General features: G+C 41.5%; 5 protein-coding genes across 6 annotated transcripts in view; 2 read left to right on the forward strand and 3 right to left on the reverse strand.

The window, feature by feature from the left end:
* The window catches only part of LOC308334325 (ankyrin repeat and SOCS box protein 2-like), a 27,952-nt gene extending 27,179 nt beyond the window's left edge, over positions 1-773 (forward strand). Inside the window, exon 9 of the mRNA XM_080791027.1 lies at positions 665-773. Within this exon, the coding sequence (XP_080647153.1) occupies positions 665-714 (50 nt within the window). The 3' untranslated portion in view covers positions 715-773. The remainder of the gene's footprint in view (positions 1-664) is intronic.
* Positions 1-2,328, reverse strand: part of LOC308334322 (ankyrin repeat and SOCS box protein 2-like) — a 10,550-nt gene extending 8,222 nt beyond the window's left edge. The window contains exons 1-2 of the mRNA XM_080791019.1: positions 2,276-2,328; positions 673-994 (exon numbers count right to left, since the gene is read on the reverse strand). Of these exons, the coding sequence (XP_080647145.1) occupies positions 673-983 (311 nt within the window). The 5' untranslated portion in view covers positions 984-994; positions 2,276-2,328. The remainder of the gene's footprint in view (positions 1-672; positions 995-2,275) is intronic.
* A 3,734-nt stretch (positions 2,329-6,062) lies between these two features.
* Positions 6,063-14,326, reverse strand: LOC308334178 (putative E3 ubiquitin-protein ligase UBR7). The gene is made up of 11 exons (XM_080790800.1): positions 14,067-14,326; positions 12,691-12,824; positions 12,153-12,213; positions 11,932-12,027; positions 11,706-11,759; positions 10,478-10,583; positions 9,609-9,868; positions 9,285-9,440; positions 8,228-8,387; positions 7,753-7,814; positions 6,063-6,938 (listed from the first exon to the last, which is right to left on the reverse strand). The coding sequence occupies exons 1-11, from the start codon at positions 14,193-14,195 to the stop codon at positions 6,846-6,848; spliced, it is 1,311 nt and encodes a 436-aa protein (XP_080646926.1). The 5' UTR covers positions 14,196-14,326; the 3' UTR covers positions 6,063-6,845.
* Positions 14,327-14,619: 293 nt separating this feature from the next.
* Positions 14,620-17,185, forward strand: LOC308333927 (uncharacterized protein). The gene is made up of 2 exons (XM_080790460.1): positions 14,620-14,968; positions 16,500-17,185. The coding sequence occupies exons 1-2, from the start codon at positions 14,755-14,757 to the stop codon at positions 16,583-16,585; spliced, it is 300 nt and encodes a 99-aa protein (XP_080646586.1). The 5' UTR covers positions 14,620-14,754; the 3' UTR covers positions 16,586-17,185.
* Positions 17,186-19,321: 2,136 nt separating this feature from the next.
* On the reverse strand, positions 19,322-25,602 carry tmem251 (transmembrane protein 251). 2 transcript variants are annotated; one of them, XR_013965879.1, is made up of 4 exons: positions 25,480-25,602; positions 23,930-24,239; positions 22,627-23,356; positions 19,322-22,446 (listed from the first exon to the last, which is right to left on the reverse strand). XR_013965879.1 is itself a non-coding variant. In XM_080790953.1 (3 exons), exons 2-3 carry the CDS (start codon positions 24,221-24,223, stop codon positions 23,204-23,206), a joined length of 447 nt encoding a protein of 148 aa, XP_080647079.1. In that variant the 5' UTR covers positions 24,224-24,239; positions 25,480-25,602; the 3' UTR covers positions 19,322-23,203. The 2 variants fall into 2 exon arrangements, 1 of the variants encoding a protein (XP_080647079.1); XM_080790953.1 differs by having other exon boundaries at positions 19,322-23,356.
* Positions 25,603-27,798: the final 2,196 nt, after the last annotated feature.

The following is a 27,798-nucleotide window of genomic DNA, read 5'->3' on the forward strand; positions in this document are numbered from 1 at the left end:
CGTTTGCCCCGGGGGAACAAACTCACCACTGTGTGATAAAGTGAGGGGCGCTCTTATCATTAGCAGGTGATGTAATGATGATGCAAAACAAACGGTGTCGAAACAAATATTAAATTCTCTTTGTTGTTAATTAGATTTAATGTTTGCGTGAGGGACAAAACACATTTCTCTTCATTGTTAATTGTCACAAACATTGAACTAAAAGTAAAAACAAACATTAAACCTGTATATATAGCTATAGCGCCCCTCAAAAATAGCAGATCTACAAGATGATAATGCGCCACGTTGTGAGCAAATGTATGGCTAAATTATGGAATTTCTTTGATTTCTTCATGAAATTTACTAAAACAATCATTGAATTTGGTTTTTAATTCATGGGTTCCGACCCAGTGTGGGTTAAAGGAGCACGTCACCCATTTTCTTCATATAATTGGTCCTAACTAATTAACCCATTTTGACCTGCGGGAACGATTCTACAAATGCCTTTTCTTCATATAATTGGTCCTCACTAACACTATAGCAATATAAACAACTATAATGCTTTCTATAATCATCACTATAATGATTCTAAGCAGTTAAAGCTATAGTAGTTAGACTTGAACCTTTTGCATTGTTTGTATACAACCTCTTCATATTGACTGATTCATTTGGAATGATCCGACAGACACCTACCCGTCTGGAGGCTTCAAAGCTGGAGGATTGGGAGAACTGTAGTGAGCGGTGACACTGTGGTTCTGGGCGTCGGGTTGAGCGCCGCTGGTGCTCTGGAGGTATTGGGCGCTGTGCCAAGAGACGTCTGCATTGGATGCACATGGAGTCTGTCTGGTGTCCGCGGACGGGGTCTTACTGTGGTCGTCGCTGAGGCTGCGTTCGATGGCTATCTGGATCAGCTCCTCGTCGGACAGGTTGGTGTAGACAGAATAGTCCTCGAACCCCAACGACGGACCGATCGAGGCTCCCACAGAAAGGCCGGCTGTCTCCATGACGATCGATGCTGATGAGGGAGATTAAGAGTCAGCTTTATTGTCACGTCACACAGTTTTACAGGTCAAAAAGTGTGTGTAATTTGTTTTTAGGCGTAGTTCCCATCGTGTCATTTTTTTCCCCCAAGAAAAACTAAGAAAGGGAAGAAGAGAGGGGGGAGATCACTTCTGTGTGGGTCTTAGGTATTTACAAGCTTTTTTTTTTACAAACAGTACAACTGAAGGGTCTCTTAATTCTCTCTCGTTTTCCACCAAGAATACAAGTAGGCTAAAGCTTAAACCCTGTGTGGGTCCTCGTGTGTTTTCTTACATCAGATATTGACAAGCCTTTGCTGACAAGACTGTGCAACTAAAAGCTTTTATGGGTCCAAAAAACATATTTACACATAGTACATAATACTGTAATATATAGGTGCGTGATCATAACAGCCACTGGGTACTAATATCAATACTGCAATGTATAAGTACTCTGTTAAAAAGTAAAAGTCTGGAATTCAAAATGGACTTGAGTAAAAGTACAAAAGTATTGTTATTAAAATGTACTTAAAAGTGCCAAAGTAGAAAGTATTCATAATGCAGAATGTTCTGTTTCACAAGTTTTCAAATGCATAGAAGATATTTTGAAAATAGCAGATCTACAAGCTCACAATGCGTCACATTGTGTGTGTGTGTGTGTGTGTGTGTGTGTGTGTGTGTGTGTGTGTGTGCGCGCGTGTGTGTGTGTATAACTATATGGAGTCTTTGTGTCTCCATAGCGAAGCACTGCTTCAAAGTCTCAACACTATGCACACTGCACAGCACTGCAGTCACATTTACTCATACCAATATCAAACATCTCCACTAAAAAGTAAAACGTTATAGGCCTATGCATCGTTGGTTGATAATGCATACGTTGCATCGTTTCTTCAACATTTAACACTATATACATTTGACATACAATGTCATTTGTGGGTGGTTGGGAATGAATACGATACTGGAAAGATCTCGAAAAAGACCTTTGACTTGTTTCATGTTTTTACGACACAAAATATTTTGACTACCTGGAAAGTGCTTAAACAGATTTTCAAGCTATATTAATTTTTTTTGCTGGGGACCCCCTGGAACCCCCCTCCCCCCATGGACCCCTGGCGGTCACCGGATCCCACTGTGCTGTGCGGAAATGAAAAACGGACTATACCACATTATTAATTTTGAGCAACAACACTAACCACATATTAACATTAAGCAAACCGTATAGCATTTATCCAACACACAGTATTCAATTCACGTTATATTATGTTATAAATTCTTACCTGTGTATATATACTGAACCTCTTCTCTGTCAAGACTTTGCAGGCTGTCTCTGTTCATGCGTCTTTATTCTTAGACAGTCACGTGACTTCACACTCGCGGGCACATGAGCTATGTTTGGTCCTCCGCCGCGACTCCTCCCCACATGTCTGAGGGGGGGGCTGACAGGCTGTGCCCCTTCAGGTCGGCCCTTATGCCCTTCAGTGATATGTATGGCCCAAAGCCTGCAGTGGCCTTGGGACCCTTTATTTACCCGCGCTGACCCATATACTGCATAATGGGTTCACAATGTGAACTCAATATATCCCAACAAAAAGGAAGGGGGGCGGGGGGGGTCACAGTATCCCACTGTATAGGACATGTAGTGTATGTATGTACAGTATGTATGCACCCACACAAGGATATCGCTATATGTTGACTTCTGACCTGAGATCAGATTCTAAAAATGTCTGTTTGAAAATGACAGTTTTCTGAAAAAGCTACGTTTCTATGTCAGTGGTTCTTCGATTTTTTCAAAAATAGCAGACCTATACAAGCTCGTAGCACGACACTCGGTGGCGCGCTATGAGCTTGTAGATCTGCTCTTTTTCAATAGCTAAAGCACAACATAATGGCTAACACCAAAATGGGTTAACGTTGTATAACACTTTAAGACCTGAGACCAGATTCTAAATGTCTTCTAAATCCTGACAGTGACGTATCAGTGCGACCGCCGGTGCTCAACTTGTTTAAGTCAAGGACCCCCAGAATGATCTGTATTTGGCCACGGACCTCTATCTGAAAATATGTGGTTCCCCCAGAAGCAAATATTTGAGTTTAAAACATTGGCTGTGAAAGAATATATATATATAATTCAAAGATTTGCACACATTTTCACGATTTTTGGAAAAATAGCAGATCTACAAGCTAGCTCGTGAAGTTTAAAATAATGGTTTTACAGTGGATAAAGGCTAAGCTGACACAGATGCGTTTCAGGTCTTAATATAATCCGGCCCTCTCACACACACACTGAGGGCAGCGATGGATGCTGCCAAGACACAGCGGTTGGGCACGATCGTGTGTGTGAAATGATTGGCATATCAATCTGTAACTAACTAGTACAGAGAAAGGGTGGGGGGGAAATCCAGGAAAATCCAGGAATTTTACAACAAAGCATTTCTATACTGTGGGTATTTTAAGTGCCCCGAGAAATCGGACACTGTCACCATCCACTGTCACCCCCCCCAAACGGCCTTTGGCACTGTTGAGGTGTCATGGAAGTCCAGGTTGGCTTTGGACAGCTGCAGTAATCTGCATTGAGTCCAGTGTCTAATATCTTCGTCTTGACAATACAACAGATTGTTTACGGGGTTCACATCAGGCCAGTTGGCTGGTCGGTCAGTCAAGCACAACAAGCAATACCATGGGTCAGGTCAGTGCACCAGTTACTACTAGTAACTGGTGTACTAGTTGTACGGGCCACAACTACTAGTAACTGGCACGACTTGTGGCACTGTGGGTAGGTGCCAAGACCAGCTGGAAAAGGAAATCAGCATCTACATAAAGCTTGTCAACATACGGGAAGCACAAAGTATACTCTAAAATATCCTGATGGCTGTGACTGTGCCGAGTCTGGACTTGATAAAACACTGCAGTGGACCGATACTAGCAGATGAAATGGGAGCTGAAATCACCACGGACAGTGAAACCTACACACTGGAGTCAACGGATGAATCCCGTTTTGCTGCAAAGGATTCAGGATTTAAACAATACCACTGGCCGCCCCCAAAGTCGGCGATTAAAACTCACACCTTGGTGTCAAGAGCTGTTGACATTATATATTAATACCGTAGTATAGAAGTTACTCAACATTATTATTTTATTTGTGAAAGTGTACAAAGGATGGAGTAGAAACAAGACATTGACGACTCCCAAGCGGCATGGTTAATGGGGGAGGGGGTGTGTAGTTCTATCAATTTCTCACCTAAATTAATCAAATGAATGAAGCCTTGAATTTCAGATTATTTTTTTCTCCCCACAATCCTGATATTACAATATCCGCTGAATTGAAGTAAACCAAACTATATATATCATTTCCTTTTTTTGAACTACAAAAACAACTCTCACTGTGTAATCCAGGAAGGACTACTGTCAGGACTAAGTGATCATTTTAAATATAGTATTGATCGCAAGATTGGCCCCGTATTTTCTTTGGTTTTTTTTACATGATTATACTTTAATTACATAACTGAATAATTAAATATTGTAAAATTGAATCAGGACTGTGAAAGAAACAAAGGTAAATCTCCATGAATTGAAGACTTCATGGGCCGATAGGAAAATAAGTAATTCGTTAGCTGAACTACCCCTTTGAACTCAATTTGTTTCAATAAAAAAAAGGTACAATCCACTCCAACTCCAATTCACAAATACGTTTTAGAATATAATCTATGCTACATTCGGCAGGGAACATAAAATGTGATGCCAACAAACAGAAATGACCCAAGCTTGGTTTCATATACACTTATAATCCACAATCAGACAGATGTGGCGACATCCATAGATAAGACCACAAAAACGTATAGATACCTCATTCGCCGCTGCAGTTCATTAGAGTAATCAGTCGCAGCCCCGCCCCCTCGCTGCGACTGGGTTCGCCAGTCAAATACATTATAATGTTTGGGGGTCCTTGACATGAAATAGTTTGAGAACCACTGACGGAAACAGTTTGCAGTCATGATTTAGGAGACATGGCAGGTGGCACGGTGATTGGTTTAATTATTGTAACGCCCCAAACCATGCACCTATGCATAATGTAACGGGTAGATGTTTTAAGGATTTAGCCTGTGGCACAAGATAGCCAATTTGATGGGGGAACGCCTCTTACACAATGCTAAATCCCCAAATTACGGATAGAGTGCCCCTGACGCAAGATAAGGCCCTATGATACACAATGTCCCAGAGCCAGAGGAGGCGTCTACCCTTCTGTGTCTATTATATGGAAACATCTGCAGTGACGAAATAGAACACAGGTTCTCAACCCCTTACAGGTCTGTAACTCTGAGAGGGTACAAAAAACCTCTCACGAGTTCAAGGACCACTTCAGCCTTTTTCAACACCATCTTCATAGAATTGATCCTCACTGACTCTCATTATAAAATGGCACCGTCTTTGTCTTCTCACTCGTCCCATCGGTGGGCAGTTCAGAAACCTGCCCACCACCAGTGACGTCGGTAGAGGCAGGTTTGGTCTTTTCAAACTAGAATTCAACCGTTTATTTTACGTTTGAGGGGCGCTAGCCCCTCCAGCGCAATTGCTTTTTGAAATGTTGCGGCACATGGCAGTCAAGTCTATGGACTTGTAGTGTTTGTTTAGAGCAACTTTAACAAAACAAGGCAGCCCAAAGTCTATGGACTTTTGGTGTTCGTTTACAGCAGTCGACATCATGTGGTACAATATAAATACCAAAGGAGTGAGGCACCCCTTACTTCAAATGAGTGTGATGGTTTGTGGCAGCCAAAGTCTATGGTCTTTTAATGTTTGTTTAGAGCACTTTTTGCCTGGAAATGTTTATTCATGCAAGAGCATAGGAACAGAAGACTTTGGCTTTAATAAAAGCAATCATAAAAACGGTTGAAAGTGTTGTTTGAAATGACAAAACGTGCCTTCTGATGTCACTGGTAGTAGGCACACCTACTGAGACACAGAGTGAGTAGACAGAACTGTTGTCATCTTATTATGAACTTTAGTGAGGACCAATTATATGAAGATAGGCTGAAAATGGCCCAAGTGTTCCTTTTAACTAACACTGAGGCTGAAAATGGCCTAAGTGTTCCTTTTAACTAACACTGAGGATTTCATAGTAGTGGTCCCAAAAGTGGGGTCCGGGGACCCCCAGGAGTCATTGAGGGAGTTCCAGGGGGTCCCCAGCTAAATAAAGACACCCAATGGAACTGGGTCCAAATGAAAGGACGCAAAGGACTCAAGTGTACAAATGAACAATATAAATCGGTGTCCCAGAGATAGAAATGCCATTTAATGGGGGTTAGTAGCCTAATGCATGTCAAACTGGGAGAGAATCACTGCTAGAGCCGTAACAATATTATCTTATGAGGTTCCCTGGCATATATTTTCAAATGGGGGTTCCGCAGGCTAGTAATAAGTGTCACTTTGGGGTTGGGTGCTTGACATGAAAATGTCCGAGAACTACTGTCACACTGTACATTGGGATACCAGAGATGGGGGAAAAGGTATCAAATGGGTGTCTGCGGGGATAGTGTATATTATCAAACTTGGGAGGTGGGGGTCCAAAAAAGGTTGAGAATCACGGAAATATCCCAAAATGCATCAACAGACAGACGTGACAGAGGAGAGAGAGGCAGCTGGATACTGGACAATGCAGTCCAATGGCCCGGCTACGCTTGTACGTGCCTGACCCCATATCCCTAAACATTTTGATATACCGGTACTTCATATAGCGACGTGTTGTGAGCTCCTTGTAGAACAGTTTTTTGAAGAATTTTGTCAAAAAGAAAATGGTAAGGGGCATGTACGAGTGTTCGGATGTGTGGCGCCGCTGCTCGCTCCTGGTGTTCAGCTGCAGTAGAACTGTCCGGGGTTGGCGCGGCTTCGCTTCCGACTCTGCTGCTGCTCAAAGAACTGTCTGATGTCCTCGGGAGTCACCACCTTCAAGAGGAGAATATATATATACAGTATAATATTAACCCATTTTGACCCGAGGACGATTCTACAAATGCCTAATAAATGCAGTTTTCTGGAAAAACCCCACGTTCCTATGTGTCAGTGGTTCTCAAACATTTTCATGTTCAAGGACCCTCAAAAATATATGTAATTGGCCGCCGACCCCCATCTGAAAATACTGTATGTTGTTCCACGGACCTCCCAGAAGCAAAGATATGAGTTAAAAATGTTCGCTCTGAAAGAATATACAGTATATTACAAGATTTGCACCACATTTCCACGATTTTTCAAAAGCTAAAATATACTGTAACATAATGCTTAAAACACCAAAAGGTGTTCCCGAATAATATATTATTCCTTTTGCCAAAACAATACAGTAAAATATTTTACTTAAAGGCCCATTGTGTATTTTTACAGTCTATGATGGAAACTGACTTTGGACTTCGAACATGGTCCTAAATATGTTTTTTTTTTACAAAAGAAATATGGTGATTTATTTTTGTATTATTTACGATCGTCCTACTAGACGCCAAGACATTATATCTGGCCACAAAAGGTCACAGGATCTAGTGAATGTGACAAACTTCACATATTGAGCCTACAACTCACAGTATGGCCTCTAGTACCTAGCCCCGGGGCCAAATATAGGGATTGTCATACCAGACATGTCATATGTCATATAACCCAACGTGCTAGTCGGATATCCCCATGTATGGAGAGACTACTGTAAATATCCAATGAGCGACTCTCCCAGCTCCGATAATGTGAATGGAAGTGAGAGAGTCTTCGTTACACTGACCTTTCCTTCCGCTGCGAACGTCTGGAGAAAGTCCTTCAACTCGGTCTTCATATCGTTGTATCCTGTCAAAACAAAATGCGATGCAGTAGTAGTAGGACTGTCCGATACGAATACTACGCACGCACACACACGCGCTCTATTGTGTCATTCTCACCAATAAATATGTTTTAACTAGCAAATGTTGTACTATATGTACAGTATATATCCCCCATACTTTATCTTTTTCTGCCTTTATTGATAGGTTGAAAGTAGACTTACAGGAAATTGGGAGAGAGATGGGGGGGGAAGACACTCGGCAAAAGCCGTCGGTAGTGGGAGTCAAACGCGTGGCACGCCGCCAGGCCTGGACGGTTGAGCTAACCGTCCAGGCCACACATACTTTAGTTTGGCTTGTGTGTGTGTGTGTGTGTGTGTGTGTGTGTGTGTGTTTGTGCGTGTGCATTCATTAAATATATGTATTGTTGTTAATTAGTACCATGAATGATCTCCAGCTGTTGGACTCGGTTCAGGTTGTCCAGGGCTGACATCAGAGGGTCGTGGCCACTCTGGTCGTCGCTCTTTCCTTTGGTCTCATAGGCCAGCACAGTGTCCGACTCGTCCAATAGGAAACTGACTCCGCCGGTCGAGTACAACTCCTGCATAGCATACATGCAGGTTAGCACACAGATACTTTCTGATGAAGACTATGATTTTTTTAGACCAACATTTTAACAATATAAAACATTGTGTTCCGTTACAGCGACGGGTCCGTGTGCACACACGGTCCAACGTGTGCGTGCGTGCGTGCAAGCTGCTGTGTGTGTGTGGGTGACTGTGTGTATAACTGAGCCAAAAGAAAGTCAAAAGCTTCCCTGTGTGAAACACAACGCGTAGACCAGAATTGTGTGTATGTGCGTATGTGTGTTTTGTAACTGTCCAAGCTAAGCAGACATCGCCCCATACAGTAGGAACGCACATCTATAGCCCAGACTACTAAATACAATACTTTGACTGGCTCACATCCCTCGAGTAATGCAGCATTCGCTGGGGTTGCGCTGCCTCAAATAAATAACCCACAGTCTGTAAATACTTTTGAGTGTGCAATATCGGATATGGACTGGTGAAAAAAAAGGTTGAAACTAGACCCGAGGACGAAATGTAAAAAATGTCTTCTAAATCATGACAATTTTCTGAAAAACCTCATGTTTCTATGTCAGTGGTTCTCAATATTTCATGTCAAGGACCCCAAAAATGATATGGATTTGGTCGCTGACCCCCATCAGAAAATATGTTGTTACAGGGACCCCCCAGAAGCAAAGATTTGAGTTAAAAAACGTTCTGAAAGAATATCTATTCAAAGATTTGCGCCACATTTTCACGATTAAAAAAAAATAGCAGACCTACAAGCTCATAGCGCGGGATTCGGTGCCGCGCTATGAGCTTGTAGATCAGCTATTTTTCAATAGCTAACGTATAACATAATGCCTGAAACACCAAAAGGGGTTCCCGCCCAAAATGGGTTAAAGAAACAAAATCCACCATCTTTAGTTTACCTGACAAGAAGTGCAGGAGCAGAGTTTGGAGCGCCAGCCGGACGGCCAGAACACGGCACCCGATTGGCCGCTTTCTCCACCAATGAGCTTTAGCTCCTTCAGCCTGCACGCCAGCTCCTGACGAGCTCGTTTAGAAGGAACGTCGTCGCGGTCGCTCTGGAAGACACAAAACACACGTGTAAATTTTACACCTGACATGCTCATCATGAAGGATTTTGCAGTGTGTGTGTAACTGTGTATACGTGTGTGTGTGTGTGTGTGTGTGTGTGTGTGTGTGTGTGTGAGTGTGAGTGTGCGTGCATGCGTGTGAATGGTGGGACTTACAGTCGCCTCCTCTGTGTTGTGCAGGCTGGTCGAGGCCTGCTCCACCACCACTCCTCTCTTCTCCTCCTCTTTCTTCACCCCTTTCTCCTGCTTCACCTCCTCCTCGCTTCTCTCGCCCTCTCTCTTCACCTCCTCCACTCCGTTCTTCTTCTTCTCCTCCTCCGTCTTCACCTCCCTCTCTCCGTTCTTCTTCTTCTCCTCCTCCTCCTCCTCCTCCTTCTGCTCCCTCTCTCCGTTCTCTGAGCAGGCAGCTGAACACCCTGTCCACACAGCCACAAACCTTTCTTAGTTTCTTTACAATGCATACATAATACATCACATCACAATGTACTTGGTAGTTGGTACTAACAACACCAACAGAGTATGTAGACTAGAGGGTATGCGCGTGACATCATCATCAAACCAGGAAGTTATGCGGGAACGCCTACTGACGTTGAGTGCCAAAAAACTACTTTCTGGCCTTGACACTATAAAGTGTGCTGACCATATAAGGAGTTTCCTCCCTGACCCCAGTTAACTCCTGGGGTCAAAAAACCGTAGGCTTCGTTTTTGGCTAGGTGGGCCCCAGAGTAATATAGTAAGAGAGTGGTGACGCTAGCGTTGACTCCCCTTGTAACAATGGAATGCAGAAGTGCTCATTCTATTTCAATGGGATAGTTCCAGTCATAGGAGCAATGTTTGGAACTATAGCTCACTGTAGAGCGTGTGCACTGTGGCATGTGCACATCTCGTTACCAGGCGGACGGGTAACAAGATGAGTTCAATCCTTGAACTCCTGAAATGATCCCAAGTTCCCAGCCCATAGCTGAAAAGACAGAGCCAGTAGATGTGTGTGCGGTGAGGACGAGGAGCAGGTGAACTTGGTATACCTTTGATGTGAGTGGTGTACTTCCACAGGAAGGACTGTTGGTTCATACACGTCGAACAGACCATCTCCTGAGTCTCCACTGAGTCAGGAACCGTACAGCCCAGGTGCTAAAAAACACACACGCACACACAGTATCATGTAAGTAACCGAATTTCCCCCTGCAGCACTAAGAAAGGTCTCACTTTTTGTACTAAATAACATAACATAACATAACATAAGAATAAACTGCCCGGGTTCTGAAATGAATACTAGCATTGTGGCACCTCTATTTAAATTAGCTTTTGTATTCACAATTGCCTTCTGGTTTCGGAAGGGTCTTGCTGAACCAAAGAAAGTTTGGCGAGGACGGAAGAGTTTTACACCAAACATATTATTGTTTTTGGGGCCTCGTGGCCAGAAGTGTTTGAGAAACACAGATCCACAACACAACAGAATCGCACTCTTAGTAGCAGCGCAGCACACCACGGCCTACAGTAGGAGGTGACTCAAACACACTGGGGAAAAAGAAATGTATGTAGTAGTGTAACAACGTAGTCTGCGATGACACGATAACGTCATTAATTATCGTCCAAAACCTATTAATATAGTACCTGGGACGACGTGCTTTGATGTAACTTTTCACCATTTCTGGCGACAGACACACAGTGGTCAAAAGTGGGTCAAGGGAATTGTTCATTCAATACTAAATCCTTTTTGTAAAAGGTATGGCTTAATGTGAAAACTGAAAATAGATTATTTTAAATGGCAGATCTACAAGCTCAGCATATATCTTCAAATAGTTGTTAAAGTGATGTTGATCACTATATTAAGTAGTGAAGTACCCACGACGTTGAGAAGCACAGCACTAGTGTAATGTCACCGATTATTTGCATACATGTGCGTAGTAGTGTAGGGTGGCCAGCAGAGGGACCTGGAGGCACTGCAGGAAAGTCAGCATCTGTTCAGTGTGTATTGTGTATTCTACAGGGGATAACAGACTTTACTAATTAGCAGTCAATTAGCAGCTAAGACAAGTAGGCCGCGTTTTTTGCATCACAACTTTCTCTACACAACACATTTTAGTCAACAATTTTCCGTTTGGCCCACAGCTGATACCGATTGCTGATGATGACCACAGGGAGGAGCACAGGTTCTAGCCTGTCGCTACCGATTGAAATCATTGATATCACAATATGGAGCTTCTTTGAAAATAAACAAATAATGTAAAATGAATAGAGATGAGGCATTACCCTGCCGTGAAACCAGTCCTCACAGATGATGCACTGAATCATTTCATCTTCCACCTGAGAAACACATGGTCAATATTACCGATAAGGGTTACTAATAATATAAGGCAAGCTAATGCACAAGTTATGATAGGGTTACAACTAACTAATGCTAAAAAGGTTTATCTGGTCATCATCATGGCAATACTACTACTACTACTAATAATAATAATAATAATGATAATAGTACCGGGTCCTCTGGGTCAGGGTAAGGTCTCTTGCAGGTACAGTACAATCCAAAGAAGTTGTGACTGTATTTATTAGCGCCGTTTGACTGCTGCTTCTCCTGAAAAAAACACACACCATTACAAAGACATCTCCGTGCGTATGCGCGCGTGCATGCATGCGTGCGTGCGTGTGTGTGTGTGTGTGTGTGTGTGTGTGTGGCTCTGTGCATGTGTGTGGACTCACTGAATATAATTTACACTCCAGATCAGTGAATCTGCTGTTCCCACAGTCACAACGGAAGTTTCTATCAAACAAACACACAGTTGACAACATTGATGACCATTATAAATAACATAGGGGTGGGCAATTCACCGGAAATATATGAAAACCGATATTTTTACATATATACCAATATATACTTGCTTATATAGGTTAATCAAATAATATATGAATAACATATATGAATGTATCAACACAACATCATTCTAATAGACGACTTGGCGGTTGACGCTGTATTATTAAACTTTGTCGTTCAATAGTGATGTACAAAGAAAAAAGGTAAAAAATATCTAAAAAATCTACAAGCTCACAACACATCGCATAACAACGCATTGTAAGCATGTAGATCTGCTGGTGGCTACAATTTAGGCATTTTAGCAGACGCTCTTAATCCAGAGTGACTTGCATTAAGCAAGAACAAAAACATGGCGACACATCATAAACATAGAACATATGAATCATACGTAATAATTGCACAATAAATAATACTACCGGTAATCACCTTTTAGTGTAGAGTTCAAAGAGGTCGTGACCTTCGTGACATTTATAAGAGCAGGCCAGACAGATGCCGGCTGGGTCAACGTGCGCGGGCGTGCACGTGTTACAGGCATACAAGGCCTGCCGCTTCACATAGCCCTGGGAACAAACAAGCACACACGCGTGCGTGCGTGCACACACACACACACACACACACACACACACACACACACACACGATTGTCAAGAGTCATTAACTTATTATATTACGACGTTTCAAGCTTTTGAAGATCCATCTGTTTACAGAGTGATATTTGCCAGGACCTCAGTCAACGTCACAGGATAAACATAACAGAAATACCGTAATACACTTCTGGACCAGCGATTCCCGACAGCCTCCTTTACTTGGGAGCCCAGTGTTGTTTTTGTCGACTAAATTGAATAGTTTATTAAGACAGAAATGTAAAAATCACACTTGTGTGAACTGTGAAGTGAGGAGCGCTCTTATCATCATACATCACATTCCGTGCTCAGCCAATCAAATCATCGCTACGGGGTAGGGACGGGTACACACATTGCTCAGCCAATCAAATCATCGCTGGTACACACAGACACACAAAGCTGAGCATAGGAGCCCCTCAAAAACAGCAACAGAGTACAGTCAAACACTTAGTTCAAAAGGGATAGCACCAAATAGTCCGTGCGGTCTTGTTTCCATTTAGGCCTGTTACCTGTGGATATAGGAGGGCATTTCTCTTTATTTTGTATGTTATGATAGGTGTGTTATGGTGCCGGATAGGATATTGTTACTTGTGGATAGGAGACATCCCTCTTTATGTTAGATGTTATGCTAGGTGTTATGGTGAATATTGTTATCTGTGGATAGGAGCATCTCTCTTCATGTCAGATGTTATGGTGGATATTGTTACTTGTGGATAGGAGACATCCCTCCATGTTAGATGTTATGATAGAGGCGTTATGGTATTGGTACATTTGTGGATATGAGGCATCTCTATGTTAGATGTTATGCTAGGTGTTATGGTGGATAATTGTTACTTGTGGATAGGAGCCATCTCTCTTCATGTTAGATGTTATGGTGGATATTGTTACTTGTGGATTGATTGATTGATTGGAATATTTATTAACAGTTTGTAGAATTACAGTACATTTCATGCACAAACTCAATACAGAGACTGTTAATAGAAGACATCCCTCCATGTTAGATGTTATAACTTATGATAGCTTGTTATGGTATTGGTACCTTTGTGGATGTATGAGGCATCTGCATCTCTATGTTAGATGTTATGCTAGGTGTTATGGTGGATATTGTTACTTGTGGATAGGAGGCATCTCTCTTTATGTTAGATGTTATGATAGGTGGTGTTATGGTGGATATTGTTACCAGTGGATAGGAGCATCTCTCGTGGTCTGATCCTCCTAAAACAGCAGAGGCTTCCTCCTCCAGCTCCTCGTCTTCCTCCAACACCTCCACCAGAGACACCGTGGCCTCTTCGGTCTCCTTGTCCGACATATCCCTCCTAGTCCCAACTACAGCAATGATACTGTATGAAAATATAGAACTGTTAATGTAATCCTGCACAGTGAGTGTGTCTGTGTTTCAACTGAGCACAGGAGAAAACAAAAACACAACGGTCCGTTCTGAGCGCGGGAACGGACGTCAACTCGTACAAATATAACGTCCGTTTCCGGGCTTCAAAATAAAATCAAGTGTATTATTATTATTACATGATGAATACGTAGGATTCTAAGACGAAACGAAAAAGTACAAATGCCACGTACACCTCATAAATTAACTAAATAAGTAGATAGACAAAATAATCATTAAATACATAATATAAGTTATTTTGTGTTTTATTTTTTTTATTTTATTTTGACGACGAGCGCAGTGGTCGCTGGGTGATGACGTCGTCAAAACCAGTCTTTCACTTCAGAGGGAACAACATGGCGGCAGCGTGTTGACAACAAACAGAGAAGAACACGTTTGAATTTAATAAACAACTAAATTACAACCACCGAAACTAAACAAATAGCTACATTACATAACCAAACAAGGTGCAACAACAGCGGTCATGTCGGCCACGGCGGTGCGAGGCGTGCTGACCCACAGGGACGGCGTGACGCAGCAGAGTTTCAGCGCGGCCACCACGGAGGGGCGGCAGAGTCTGACGGCGCTGATGGGGGCCGTCAGACAGCTGAGCGCAGAGGTCTCATCTGCACTCACTGGCCTCATGGAGGCTGAGAAACACACTCACACACAAGATGATGATGATGAGGAGGAGGATGGTGAGACTGACACACCATGCTTACATTTTTGATTGATTGATTGAAAAATGTTTTAACAGTTTGCAGAATGGGTCAACAGACAGTTCCATACAAAATCTGCTACTATATGCGAGGATATCACCAGGAAAAGCAAGACACTTGTTTACACCAGGGTCCTACATTTTCAATTTATCCGAAGAACATATAAAGACATACAAATACACTTCTATGAAAAACAGTAAATCATCAAATTGATTGATTGAAATTTGTATTCAGTTTGCAGAATGGGTACAGTTCAAAGAAAGTACAGGTCAATACAAAATCAGCTAAGAGATTAAAACCAGAAAAAGCACTGAGACTTGTTTACAATTGCAATTGATTGATTGAATAATGAATAGTACCAAACTCTTAATAAAGTACTCAATCAAAACAAAGACATGTAAACACCACAAGGTACAGTTAGACATGTTGGCTATAAGGATGACACATAAACACAGTCCTGGGGACGTGTTGTTTCCATTGTGGGCATGTATTCAATCATCAACATAGCATAAAAAAGAACACAAAATACGTTAGTAAAAAAAAAAGGGAACATCTCCTTTCTATGGGAAAAGTGAGTTTACCACCTCGCCTCCCCATGTGTGGTTTCCTGAAAGATGTATTTTCATGCCTGTTTTGAAGGAACATTTTATACGGGATGGTGTAGTAGAAAGAGAAACTTGTAGCTGGGTTTTTGAACTGTCCACAGCCCACCAATGAAGTCCGAGTGAGTAGACACAAATTGTACCATCATATAATGAGCATTAGTGAGGAGCATTATAGTATGAATAACATAGTACAGTTGGAAATGGGTGGTCCTTTAAAGTTTAAGCAATGTGTTTTTTTTTTAAATTTGGGTCAATAAAAACGCAATAATTTGCGTTTTTAAGGTTTGGGGAGCCCCCTGAACTATGGGGCGGCTGGAAGGTTCCCACTTCCCAGTTCGAACCCGGGCTCCCCCAGAGTTAGTGTCGAAGTGTCCTTGACTCCTTGAGCAAGACTCTGAACTGAACCCCCAATTGCTCCCGATGTGCAGGTTGGTGCCATCGGTGTATGAATGTCTGTGTGAATGGGCACAATCTATCAGAGATTAAAATAGGGTGCATTTTGCATCCCAAAATGCAGTTCATAGTTAAGGGACACAATAAAACAACGACCTCTGCATCCACGGGATGCACTACTGTACTACCGTACTGTTTTTTTATTCTGGTTTATTTTGCTAGCTTTAGTTATAATAATAATTTATACATGAATATAATCATTTAAAATGAAATGGGAGTTAAATGCTGTAAAAATGGCAAAATAAGACTCCTAAATGTCGTTGGAAGTGGGACTCATCAAATGTCCCTGGGACTCATCTAAAAAACCATCCCTGCATCCCGGGACTCATTAGATTGAAAACCTATTTACATCACATTCTATGTAAAGCGCTTTGGATAAAAGCGCTATATAAATGCACCATTTACCATTTATGGGATGGAATGAATAACGCAGGTAACCGTTTGTGTTCCAGACGAGGAGGACAGTGATGAAGATGAAGCCACAGCGCCCCCTCCAGAACCTCCACCTAAAAGATCCAAAACCAGCGGCTGCAACTGACACTCTCCGCTGTTTATCTCCATATCATTTAGATCCCCATCAGACGACCTCATGGGCTCACACTGGATTCAAAGGAACCCCGACCGCTTATAAAAGGCAATGGAAAAGTGGCCTTCCTCCTCCCAGTGTGGAGGCGCGATATGAGCTTGTAGGTCTGCTTATTGTGAGTGCCACACCATCACTCGGAAGTATGAATCAGACACTTCACTTCACATCGGGAGTTCCTCAACAGCCTACTACACACAGGATGTGTGAGTGAAGTCAGTGAACGCACCTCAAAACATTAGGTTCGGGAATCCAGGGCTTAAAGCAAAAAAAAGAGAGAATACTACTAATCTCACAACATTTTTGTTCCGCCGTCCCAATCTGTGATTTGTGAAACAAAAAGTGCGGAGGGGTCTAGTCTATTTGGGTTTAGTGGAAGATGATTCTGAACATAAAGAAGTGACGACTGAGGAGGACTTTTAATCCGTGAGAATCTCTTGGGATTTGATTACATGCAACTGGCACGTGCACTCGTGCAGTCGCAATTGTACAAACTATAGATTTACACATTGTTCAATCTCTGTGTACTTTTTATTAAAGTGGTTACTTTTCATATCCGTCAGTCCTTTACTTTTATAAATCAACACACACTTAACCAGCCACTTGGACCCAGCATCCATTATTCTGGGGGAACATCCTCCTATATTAAAATTCCAGGGGCCACAGTCAGTCACAATGTTACGCCAATCCTCACCAAACTTGGCACAAACGGTGTTCAGGGTCAGGGGGTATAGGCTACAGCAGTGTCTTAACAATTAAAATGGCCACAAATCTGATCAGCGCAATATAGAATTGGATCTAGTTAGCCAAAAAGCTTGTAGATGGGCTAAGAAATATGTTGTGTGTAGCTAGCAGTGTTTTCGTCGACTACCTTTTTTCACTGACGAAAACTAAATGAAAACTAAGCTATGATGACTAAAACTAAATATACTGACATTTGTCAACAAATAAAAAAGTAGACTAAAATGTTAGGAAAGGACCCAGTAAAGAGATCCAGTATATGTCATTTTACACTTGGTTGCATGCTGAAAATAGCCGATCTACATGCTCACAACGCATTGCAGCAAGACACGTTGTGAGCTTCGGCTATTTTCAATGTAAAAACAGTCATTACGACCCTCCAAGGCCCTCCAAAATGCGTTTTAGACTAAATCTTATGATATTTAGTCGACTGAAACTAGATTAACACTAAAACATTCCAGGTGACTAAAATGTGACTAAAACTAAATGAAAACTATTCAAGAGACTATGACTTAAAACTAAAATCTGCTGCCAAAGTGTGTAGACTGTACAGGGAGCAAACTCTACAACTGACACTTTAAATACATATCTACAGTATATGTACATGTTTGGTTAAAGTGTATTACTTTGCATATCCGACAGTCCCTTGCTTACACACTTCAATATTTATTTGACCGGCGTCCCGCAGTTCTCTCTATAACTCCCCCTCCTTTCTTCGCTGTACACTAAATATCTTAGTCGAAAATAGCCGTGAGCTTATATCCATTGGAAAGATGTCCATTTCTTTAAAAGTAATGATTCTATATACATAATCTATACATAATGATACCTTGTGAAACGGGACATGCTGCACAATGAGTACTTTTGTTTCTTGGAAGTATAGCTTGATGCCATTACTGTTGTAGGCCTACTTTTACTGTAGATCTGCTAATATACTCCTTTTGTGCAACTTAATGTGTCTTTTCCAAACCGTTCAATAAAGGAAGTAGAAGACAGGAATGCATTATAGTCTTCAAAATCACAGTGTATTCAGATATAGAAAGGCAAGGAAATCACAAGCACCAACATAAATAAACACCCATTCTGTAGAAAAGTTCAAATAAGGACAAGCCCCCTTTTTTTTTTTACACACAATCACAATGATAATGATTCATCCGATGTGAAGAAACAAACATCACACGTAGTTCAATTTTCAGTTCATTTTCCCAAAAAACAGAAAAGTCAATACTTTCAGTAAAGAGCTGGTTGATCTAGAAAAGTTGTTCTCAAACTGAAGTACCCCCAAATGATGTATTTGGCCGCAGACCCTCATCTGAAATATGTTGTGCCAGGCACCCCCATACAAGATTTGTCTTGTTTCTAAAAAGTCCAATAGCTCACGAGACAGAAAGCCGTTAAAGCGCGTTGTGAGCCTGTAGATCGGCTATATACAGGCTGCGGTTAAACGGATTCTGAAGCTATATTAACCAAATTAGCTGGAGACCCCCTGGCACCTCCCCATGGACCTACGGAAGTCCCTGGACCCCACTTTGAGAACCACTGGTCTAGAGAAAAGAAAAGCAAGCAGTTTGACCCTGGATTAAATTTCCAAATTCGGGAACCACAGAAATAGTCCAATAACAACTTTCATCTAATTAGGAGAGAGAACCTATGCAGGATAAACAAGTGAAATTGGAAGTGATTAACCCATTTAGGCTTGACGTCGAAATACAAAAAATGTTCGCTCTGAAAGAATATATATTCAAAGATTTGTGCCGCATTTTTCAAAAATAGCTTACCGGTAAGTATAACATAATGCTTAGTTAAAACACCAAAAGGGGTTCCCTAAACGAGCAGACAAAAGTGGAACTGGAACACGGGCGTATTACATTAGCTTTCTATCCTGATCGGGTGAAATTTGTTACTGAATAAACACTCTATATAGCAAGAGTTACAATCACAATATAGAGCTTTAACCTTTTTAACAATAAACTTTAGTTTTAACCCAAACAAAAAATATATATCACTTGCACTACCTTTAATGGGAAACCAAGCTCCGATAAATCCATATATAAAAAAAGCATCCGGTCTAAGATGATCAAATGAAGATGAACCTAACCTAGTTTTATTTCTTGTCAGTTAAAGTTGTAATGAGAATCTTCCATTATAGATAATGACCATTGAGGTTCTCAAACTGGGGTCCAGGGGGATCCCTGGAGGGGGTTTCTAAAAAAAATAAAAAAATACAATGTTTTCATTGTTTTGAGAACCACTCAGGTGATTCTTGATTAACAAATCAGAAAACCCAGAACGGGTCAAACTGGAGTGATGTAGCAATGGCTTAAAAAAAACATTTAAATCACTTAGTTTTACACAAAACAAAAGACATTTAGATCCATATTCTTTCATTTGTCACCTTTAGTAGACACTTTTTTCTTTTTAGGTAAAAAGGTAAAATGGCAGGTCGTATTTATGACTAATCAGGAATGTCCTAGAAAGTAATGACAGTCTCTGTCTGTATTAGTTAACATTTGTCAGTATAAAAATAAAAGAAAGGGCAAAATAAGACAAGACATTTTGGGATGTAGGGTTAAGCATTGCCATTCCACATAAACTCATAACTTCAATCTTTAAGTTTCACCCAAAAAAGTACTTATTTTCTATCAATTACACACCCCATGAAGCTTTGAATTTACAATGATCTTCTTGGTTTTTTCTTTTAGATATTAATCATTGCTATAGTGTTTGTTCAATAACAGGGGTTCTCCAGCTCTTTAATAAACAGAAAATACATTTGAGGTGACAACATATCAGCCGATCAGGAGAGAGTAGCCATTCATCAGCTTCATTAGTGTGATTGCCCTGAGGGCAATCAGACTATTGTTTTACTGCACTTTTATTTCTCCTTTATTTTTATACTAGATAAACTTTATTTTGGCACGCTACTCCTCCCACAGTTTTTGTCGCACGCACTCGAGCCATATGTCAAAACGACGGGCTACATCGGGAATCGTGTGCGTATCAACTGCTAAGACATTTGTCGGATAGTTTAATTGATATGAATTAATTAGTGCATTAAATTTCCCCATAGACATGAATGGGAAAATGCAAAAACTCACTTTCAAGTATTTTTTCCTCTGAGACCGTAAGGGCTATACTTACAAGACTTGGAGGAGAGATTCATAATAATTACTAAAATTAATTACCTTATAAGTATACCGGTCGGCCTCATGGTGGCGCTATAACAGCCAACTTTACGTTTTTGGGTATAACTCTTGAACCGTAGGTCGTAAAATCAAAAAGTTTTTTTCCCTGGATTCCTTGGGTCATGACGCATATCCCCATATAGGCCACGCCCATTTGCGTCTAGATAGATTTCCCGCCATTTTGAATTTTGTTCAAAACACACTTTTTGCTCCTCCTCCTAGAGATTTTGTCCAACTCTCACGAAAATCGGTACACATGATCTACGGACCTATCCGGTTAAAACGGCACAGTCAGAATTTAGATCTTCCGTATCGTTCGGCCGTAATCGTCTTCCGAAGTTAGTGGGAGGGGCCTATCTTACGAAACACGCCACAACTCACGCACGGAATGTCCGATCCGTCCCAAATCTGAATCGCGTGTCGAGGGTGGCTTAATCAACACGGAGCCAAAAGCGATTCCATTTTCGACGGCTGCAATGTCGGCAATCACACTTTGCAATTTCTCAGAATTGCCTCTTTCTAGTTTTTATAGTGTTCCAGTTCCAATTTTGTCTGCAGTTCTCTATCCTGATTGGATACAATTGGTATCCTGACCTGAAAATGCATTTTCTGTTTAGTAAAAGGCTGGAGACGGGGAGATTCCCGTTACTGAACAAACACGCTCTAGCAATATATATATATACAATATAGAGCTTTTAGTTTTTAACACTTATTTCAACAAAAGAAAATCACTTACTCTACCCTTAACATACAACATCGTCACTGTCGGGCAGAAACCTTGTATACTGAATCTTTATTTTTTGTTTTCTTTGCAAATTACTGTCGTACAACAGCGCATCGCAAAAGTAGCGACACGCTGTGAGCTCGTACGTAGAAGCTTTCCAGCTGACAGACAGTGACGATATACAGTACGTTACCGTAATGTGAAAACATGTCTTCCTATATATGGTTCAAAAGGCACCAGCTGTGGGTTTAGTTTTCATTCCTTAACAAAAAGCAACACATAATGAATTGTACCAGTTAATTAAATACTGAAACACAGGTAAAGCCTAAAGATCCAAACATTTGCACTGCAGTGCTGTTGTCAGCTTCAGTTTCATGAATACATTCACACCCCCCAAAAGAAAAACACTGGTGTCGTCTTGGCAAAATATGTTTTTTTTGTAATGTCCCATGATTTTATAAACATCCTTGAATCAGATTATGCCGGCATATGTAGTGAAAACAACGTTTAAAAATGTATTCTGACTTTGTCTTCACGTGACACTGTAGAGAGGAATCGAAGGGTCCTCTGAACTATTCTCTTTCCTGTGTGACGTGTGTATCTTCAGTGCAGTCTCGCGAGCCAGACTGTTGCCTTCCACAATGTTCAACGTAAGTTCTGGAAATGAACCGGCCTCCTCCCCCGCTTCCGTTTCATCTTTACAGTCGCACAGATTTGTCCCATTAATCGAAATTAATCAAAGCTTGCTGCTTATGAGAAATAGAAATTCCCAAATAAAATCTACAAATATTTTAATATTTTTTTCGTGAAAGGAAACAGACGACAGCTTCCTTTCTAGGTGTAGTTCCAGACACTATATAGCATTTGGACATTGTGGAATAGTTTGTCTTGCTACGCGAGACCAACTTCAGTGTAAACCTCAATACATTCAACCTCAACACAGTCTAGTGTAGTGTCTAGGATAGGATACATGTCTCCTGTCCTCTACTAAATCAAAAGATTATTATTTTAGGAAGATATGCCACTAGGCGTGAAAGTGGTACACATAATGGTCTCCTAATTTGGCACCGTATGACGGCATTATGTCCCCGCGATTACTGGCGCTAGGATCTCGCACGAGTGTGTTGCTGGGACAGAGGAAGGTCGATAACAAAGTCGAGATTTGTCTCTCTGGAAAAACGTCAGAATGTTCGGAAGATGATGCGGCGTTCTGAAGAACGAGTCCAACATTGTAGTTCAGTGAAAGAATGGGTCAGAAAGCTGCGTTCACGTTCACTCTCTGGTCTGCTGAAGAGGCGGCCACCGACATCACACACATACTGTATGGGAGGGAAACCGGAGATGACCGGTCTTGCTTTCCTATTTACTGTCTTGGGCCTAGTCTGCTGTGTGAACTCCTCCTGCCTCGGACAAGAGGATACAAAGACCAAGTGCTCCTGCCCTCAACCAAAAGGTGTCAATCAAGTGCAGTCGGCTGATCCGCAGCGAAGGAGGTGTGTTTTTACTGAGGACAGCCAGATGGGTTTGAGTCGGCTGCTGATTCCGGAGAGTCCTTGATCATGGAATACAGAGTTGTTGTTGTTTTTCTTTTACAGATATCATGTCAAAAATTGCTAAATTTGGAAAAGATCGTTTTTCAAAATGAGAAAACAAAAAAATGTCCGATCTAAAGTCTCAGAACGCAATGTGCTTTTAGATCGCAGATTTTTTTAAGTTGATGAAAACGTTTGAAAATTGTCACCTATGCCCAAAATAGTGACGGCAGGTTGAAAGATGTTAAAAATCGGGACACATCCGCTGAATAATTGCCGATATCAACATAGTCAGAAAAGTCAAAATAAGGCCTTGTCTCTCTGGGGTGAACTCCTCCCGCCTGGGACACGAGCATGCAGAGTACCAACCGCTCCCATTCCTCAACTCAATTCAGGTGTCAATCAACTGCAGTCGGCTGATCTGATTGGATGCCTTGGTGAAGGAGGTGTGTCTGTTGCAGAGGACCGCCAGACAGACAGGCAGGATGCAGTAGCCCAGGGTCTTTGGGTCGGCACGCGTGCACGAGTACAGGAAGAGAAACACCTGCCAAAACGTAATCCATAATGGGTCAAATGATCAGTTTAAACGTTAAACGTGCATACTGTAAGCGGTGCAACTACACTTTTATTGTCACAGTTATGGGTGTGTGTGTGTGTGTGTGTGTGTGTGTGTGTGTGTGTGTGTGTGTGTGTGTGTGTGTGTGTGTTGCAGTGGTCAATGGGTGTGTGTGAGAGAAACAGAGTCAATAGGTCATAGTCTCTAAACAGCAGGGGTGAATGGGTCATGCTCATACATATATACAGAACTACACACTGGCTCACTTAACGTCAATGGGTGGTGCTCATACATAGACATACACACTCATACTCATAGTCTCGTACATGCAGACAATACACACTCATACATAGACATACTGTACCTACACACAAAGTCACTTAATGGAGGTGTTTGGCACCGCTCAAAAACAATAGTAGATCTACAAGCTCGCGGCGCGCCTTGAGCTGGTGCATGATTGCTTTAATGTATGTTTTGTATTAGCGATCAAATCTACAAAGTCGAGTTCACAAATCATCGCAGTGAGGAACCACGGAGCCAAGAGAGATGCAGCAGGCATACCTGGAGGTATGGCACCAGGAAGATGGCCGCCCAGGCCCACGCGGGCAGCAGCATCAGGCGGCTCTTCACACTCTGACCCCACGAGAGAGAGGAGGAGGGTGGAACAGGAGGAGAGGCTGCTGCAGCGCCCCCCAGTGGAGGAGGAGGAGGAGGCTGCTGCTGCTCCGCCACGCTCTCTACGACGTGCTCCAGGCTGAAGCGCTGGATCTCAAAGACGTAGTAGACGGCCGCTATGCTGCACAGCAGGTACACGCACACCCCCATCCACCCCATCCTCTGGCGGAAGTTCATCATTCTCCATTCTTAACACCTGCCGCAGGGGAGGAGGAGCAAATAATAATAATAATATGTCAGCGATTGACATGAAAACAAAATAATGGGGTGGGGGAGTGACAACTTTAAAGCCTGTTTTTTTTTCCAAAATAGCAAATTCACAAACTCATAACGCATGGCCCGCGCTCGGGTGGCGCAGTGGCAAAGTGCCTGCTCACCACCACGGAGGATGTGGGTTCGAATCCACCGTGGTGCAACCGGCTTTGTCAAGCGTCTAAACACAAACACAATTGCCCCGTGTTCGGGGGAGGGTGATACTATACTATACTATACTATACTGGTAACTGCACGGGCTGGGGCGGGAGGAGTAGGACGAAGGCTCTACGACGTCCTCCCGGTGGGGGCTCCTCACTGGCAGGTGAGCCAGTAGGATACAACGTCAGTGAATGATGTCACCAAGATGTGTTTCACCATGTTAATGATTTTTTTAATATTACAGTTCTAGGGAACATAGAATGGGGAGACTTTTTATTATTGCCACACAACAGCTCTAACTTAAGGTATATTGATGACATAGTAAAATGTTGAAAATGGGTGTTTTTCCCCTTTAAAATCCCCAAAGTATAAATTACTACCATTATTACTACGTTTTCAAATGTAGGCTATTTAAAAATCCTTCTAAAAATTGCAAATCTATATGGGTCTTATCGCGACACATTGTGAGCTTGTAGATTTTGTTTTTTGTAATATTCCAAATCTACAAAGTATCTAAAGTTTTAAATTAATAATTGTATTATTTGTATTATAGTATAAAGTAAAAGATATCTGTCAAAACTGTACTTTAAGTACAGTAGTTGAGTTAATGTACTTAATTATTTTACACCACTGCACAAAACATTAATATTGTAGATTAGTACAGTATGCAACGCTTACATGTTCATAGAAGTTATATAACTATACAACAAGTGAAAAGTCTATTTATTCAGTTCAGGTTTATGTATTTCCAGCTGTTTTGGACAACAAAGTGAATGCAGATTGGAGGCAAAGTACAAGGCACACCTTTCATTATTAGAAAGTGTCCAAGAAAGTTTCCGATCGAGTTGAATTAATTAGTTATTATGTAAACAATGCGTGGCCTACATTTGTCTTCATACGCTGCTAACATTCTTTAGCAGACTAGCAGCTGTCATGAACCTCTCTAGGTTTAGGACAGGTAAACGTTGTGTTAAATGACATGCATTTATTTTATGACATAAACAAAGTCTATATGATCTGACCTTCCTTCAGGTGTTGAGCTTTTTCTCTTCATTTCATTAAACAGTCGTTTTGTCACCAGATGAAAAACAACAACACAAATTAAAACACACACACACACGTCTGGAATACTTCCTGTTTTGTCATGTGACGTGTTGTTGAACGTCACCCCACGTTCCTACATAATGCTATGTAACGCTGGTACCACCTAGTGACCAAAAGGGGAACTACACCAGTACATCTTCCTCAGACCCTCTTTCAACTCGATGATACAAAATACCTTGTGCAAACAGTGAGAGAGAGGAAGAAAGAGAGAGAGAGCTCTAAATGGCCAGCACCCCCATACCCCCTGATTAAAACGTTCCCTATATATTGGATGAGATTCTGAAAAAGCAAATGATTTGTGATTCGATAATTCCTGCAAAAGTGTGCTTTGTAGTGGTAACTATGTGTTTATGAAGCAGAGCGTGTGTGTCTGTGGATCCTTAAAATATTGTGTTTGTAAGCAGTCGTTTATGTGTGTGATCTATTTGCAATACATTGCAGGTTGTAGTGGGCGCTTTGACAAGGCCTCTCCCTGGTCTCCCAGATTAGAGTAGCTAGATTTCAATTGTAATTTTTATTTTATTTTAGGTAAGTTGGTGTTTACTTAAGAGTATTTTTGATTGTTTATTGATTTGCAACCAGGGCTTATTTTCTGTGTAGGTTTAAGTTTACTTTAATGTTATGTCTTGAACAATTTCTCCATTTATACATTTTACTTTTGGTTGGAAACCCGTTAAATTACCATCGTAGTACTTCATGGTTGTCTAAAGAGTACTGGCCTTTATTTGTAATTGCATGTGAACTCTGAAAAGAACCTTACCAAAGGCAGCAAATAGAACAACAATTCACTTCAGCCTCATAATGTAGCAATCCTTTATTCCCCTTTAAGGATTCTAACACATACAGACAATATACAGAGAGTAAAAAACATAATGTATTTGGCCACAGACCCCCATCTGAACACATGTTGTGTCCCCATGTACAAGATTTGTGTTTCATGATTTCAAGTGTTTTAGATGCTATAATGTTTTGCTGGGGACCTCGTGGACCTGGACAACTGCTTTTAAGGACAGTGTGGTTATGATTATCATCAGCATCATTGAGACAGTGTAGTCAGCTTTCATCTAGACATTAAATCCAATAAGGCTTCTATTGTCGACACTGCAGATATAGGGACAGTTTGGTTATGGTTATCATCAGCATCATTCAGACAGTATGGTGGCAGCTTTCATCTATATACAGTAAATCCAATCAGGCTTCTATTGTCGACACTGCAGACACACTAGACCAGGTGCATGTCTGGCCTGGCTTCTGCTTTGAACACTGTGCCTCATTATCAACACTGCTGAACAATGGACATACTGGCTCTATATAAATGCACCATTTGCCATTTATTTTCCATTTCCAAAGGATATACCAGTAGGCTACTCCAATATAGGCCTATATCAAAATGACACATTGTGTGTGTGTGTGTGTGTGTGTGTGTGTGTGTGCGTGTGTGTGTGTGTGTGTGTGTGTGTGTGTGTGTGTGTGTGTGTGTGACTGTGTGTGTGTGTGTGTGTGTGTGTGTGTGTGTGTGTGTGTGTGTGTGTGTGTGTGTGTGTGTGTGTGTGTGTGTGTGTGTGTGTGTGCGTGCGTGCGTGCGTGCGTGCGTGCGTGCGTGCGTGCGTGCGGAAATGCTAAAAGTGTAGTGAAAATAGCAGATCGGCTATTTAAAATTTCACTTTATTTGAAATAGGGTGAAATTTGATCGATTGGTTGATTATTTGATTGATTGATGAATTGATTGATTGAAAATGTTATTAACAGTTTGCAGAATGGGTACAGGTTCAAGTAAAGGTCAAGTTAAAGTACAAAATCTGCTATGAGGATAAAACTAGAAAAAAGTACTAAGCCTTGTTTACACAAGGGTTCTATATGACAAAAAACGGGACTTCTATTAAAAAAAACGTGGGAGGTGCAAGTCTAGTTAGCAGGCATAGACTTCAAAAAGAGAAATAGACCTTCCAAGGAAGGGGCTGCACACTCCAGGGAACAGAGATGGATCAATTTACTGCATCATCAACTTATTTATTAACTTGTTTATTATTATTGTGCTAATAAATAAGTTGATGATGCAGTATAGTTGTCCGTCTCTTATTCCCTGGAGTGTGCAGTCCCTTCCTTGGAAGGATTATATTTCTCTTTTTGAAATATATAATTATGATTTTTTTTTCCACAGCGCCAAATGGGTCCCTCCCCATCGTTTGAGGAAACCAGTCCTGCAGTGCTGTGGAGATGAGTGTTGCCTCCACTGA

The sequence above is a fragment of the Protomyctophum bolini genome (genome assembly GCF_963924005.1).
Source record: "Protomyctophum bolini genome assembly, chromosome: 19".
Lineage (NCBI taxonomy): Eukaryota > Metazoa > Chordata > Actinopteri > Myctophiformes > Myctophidae > Protomyctophum > Protomyctophum bolini.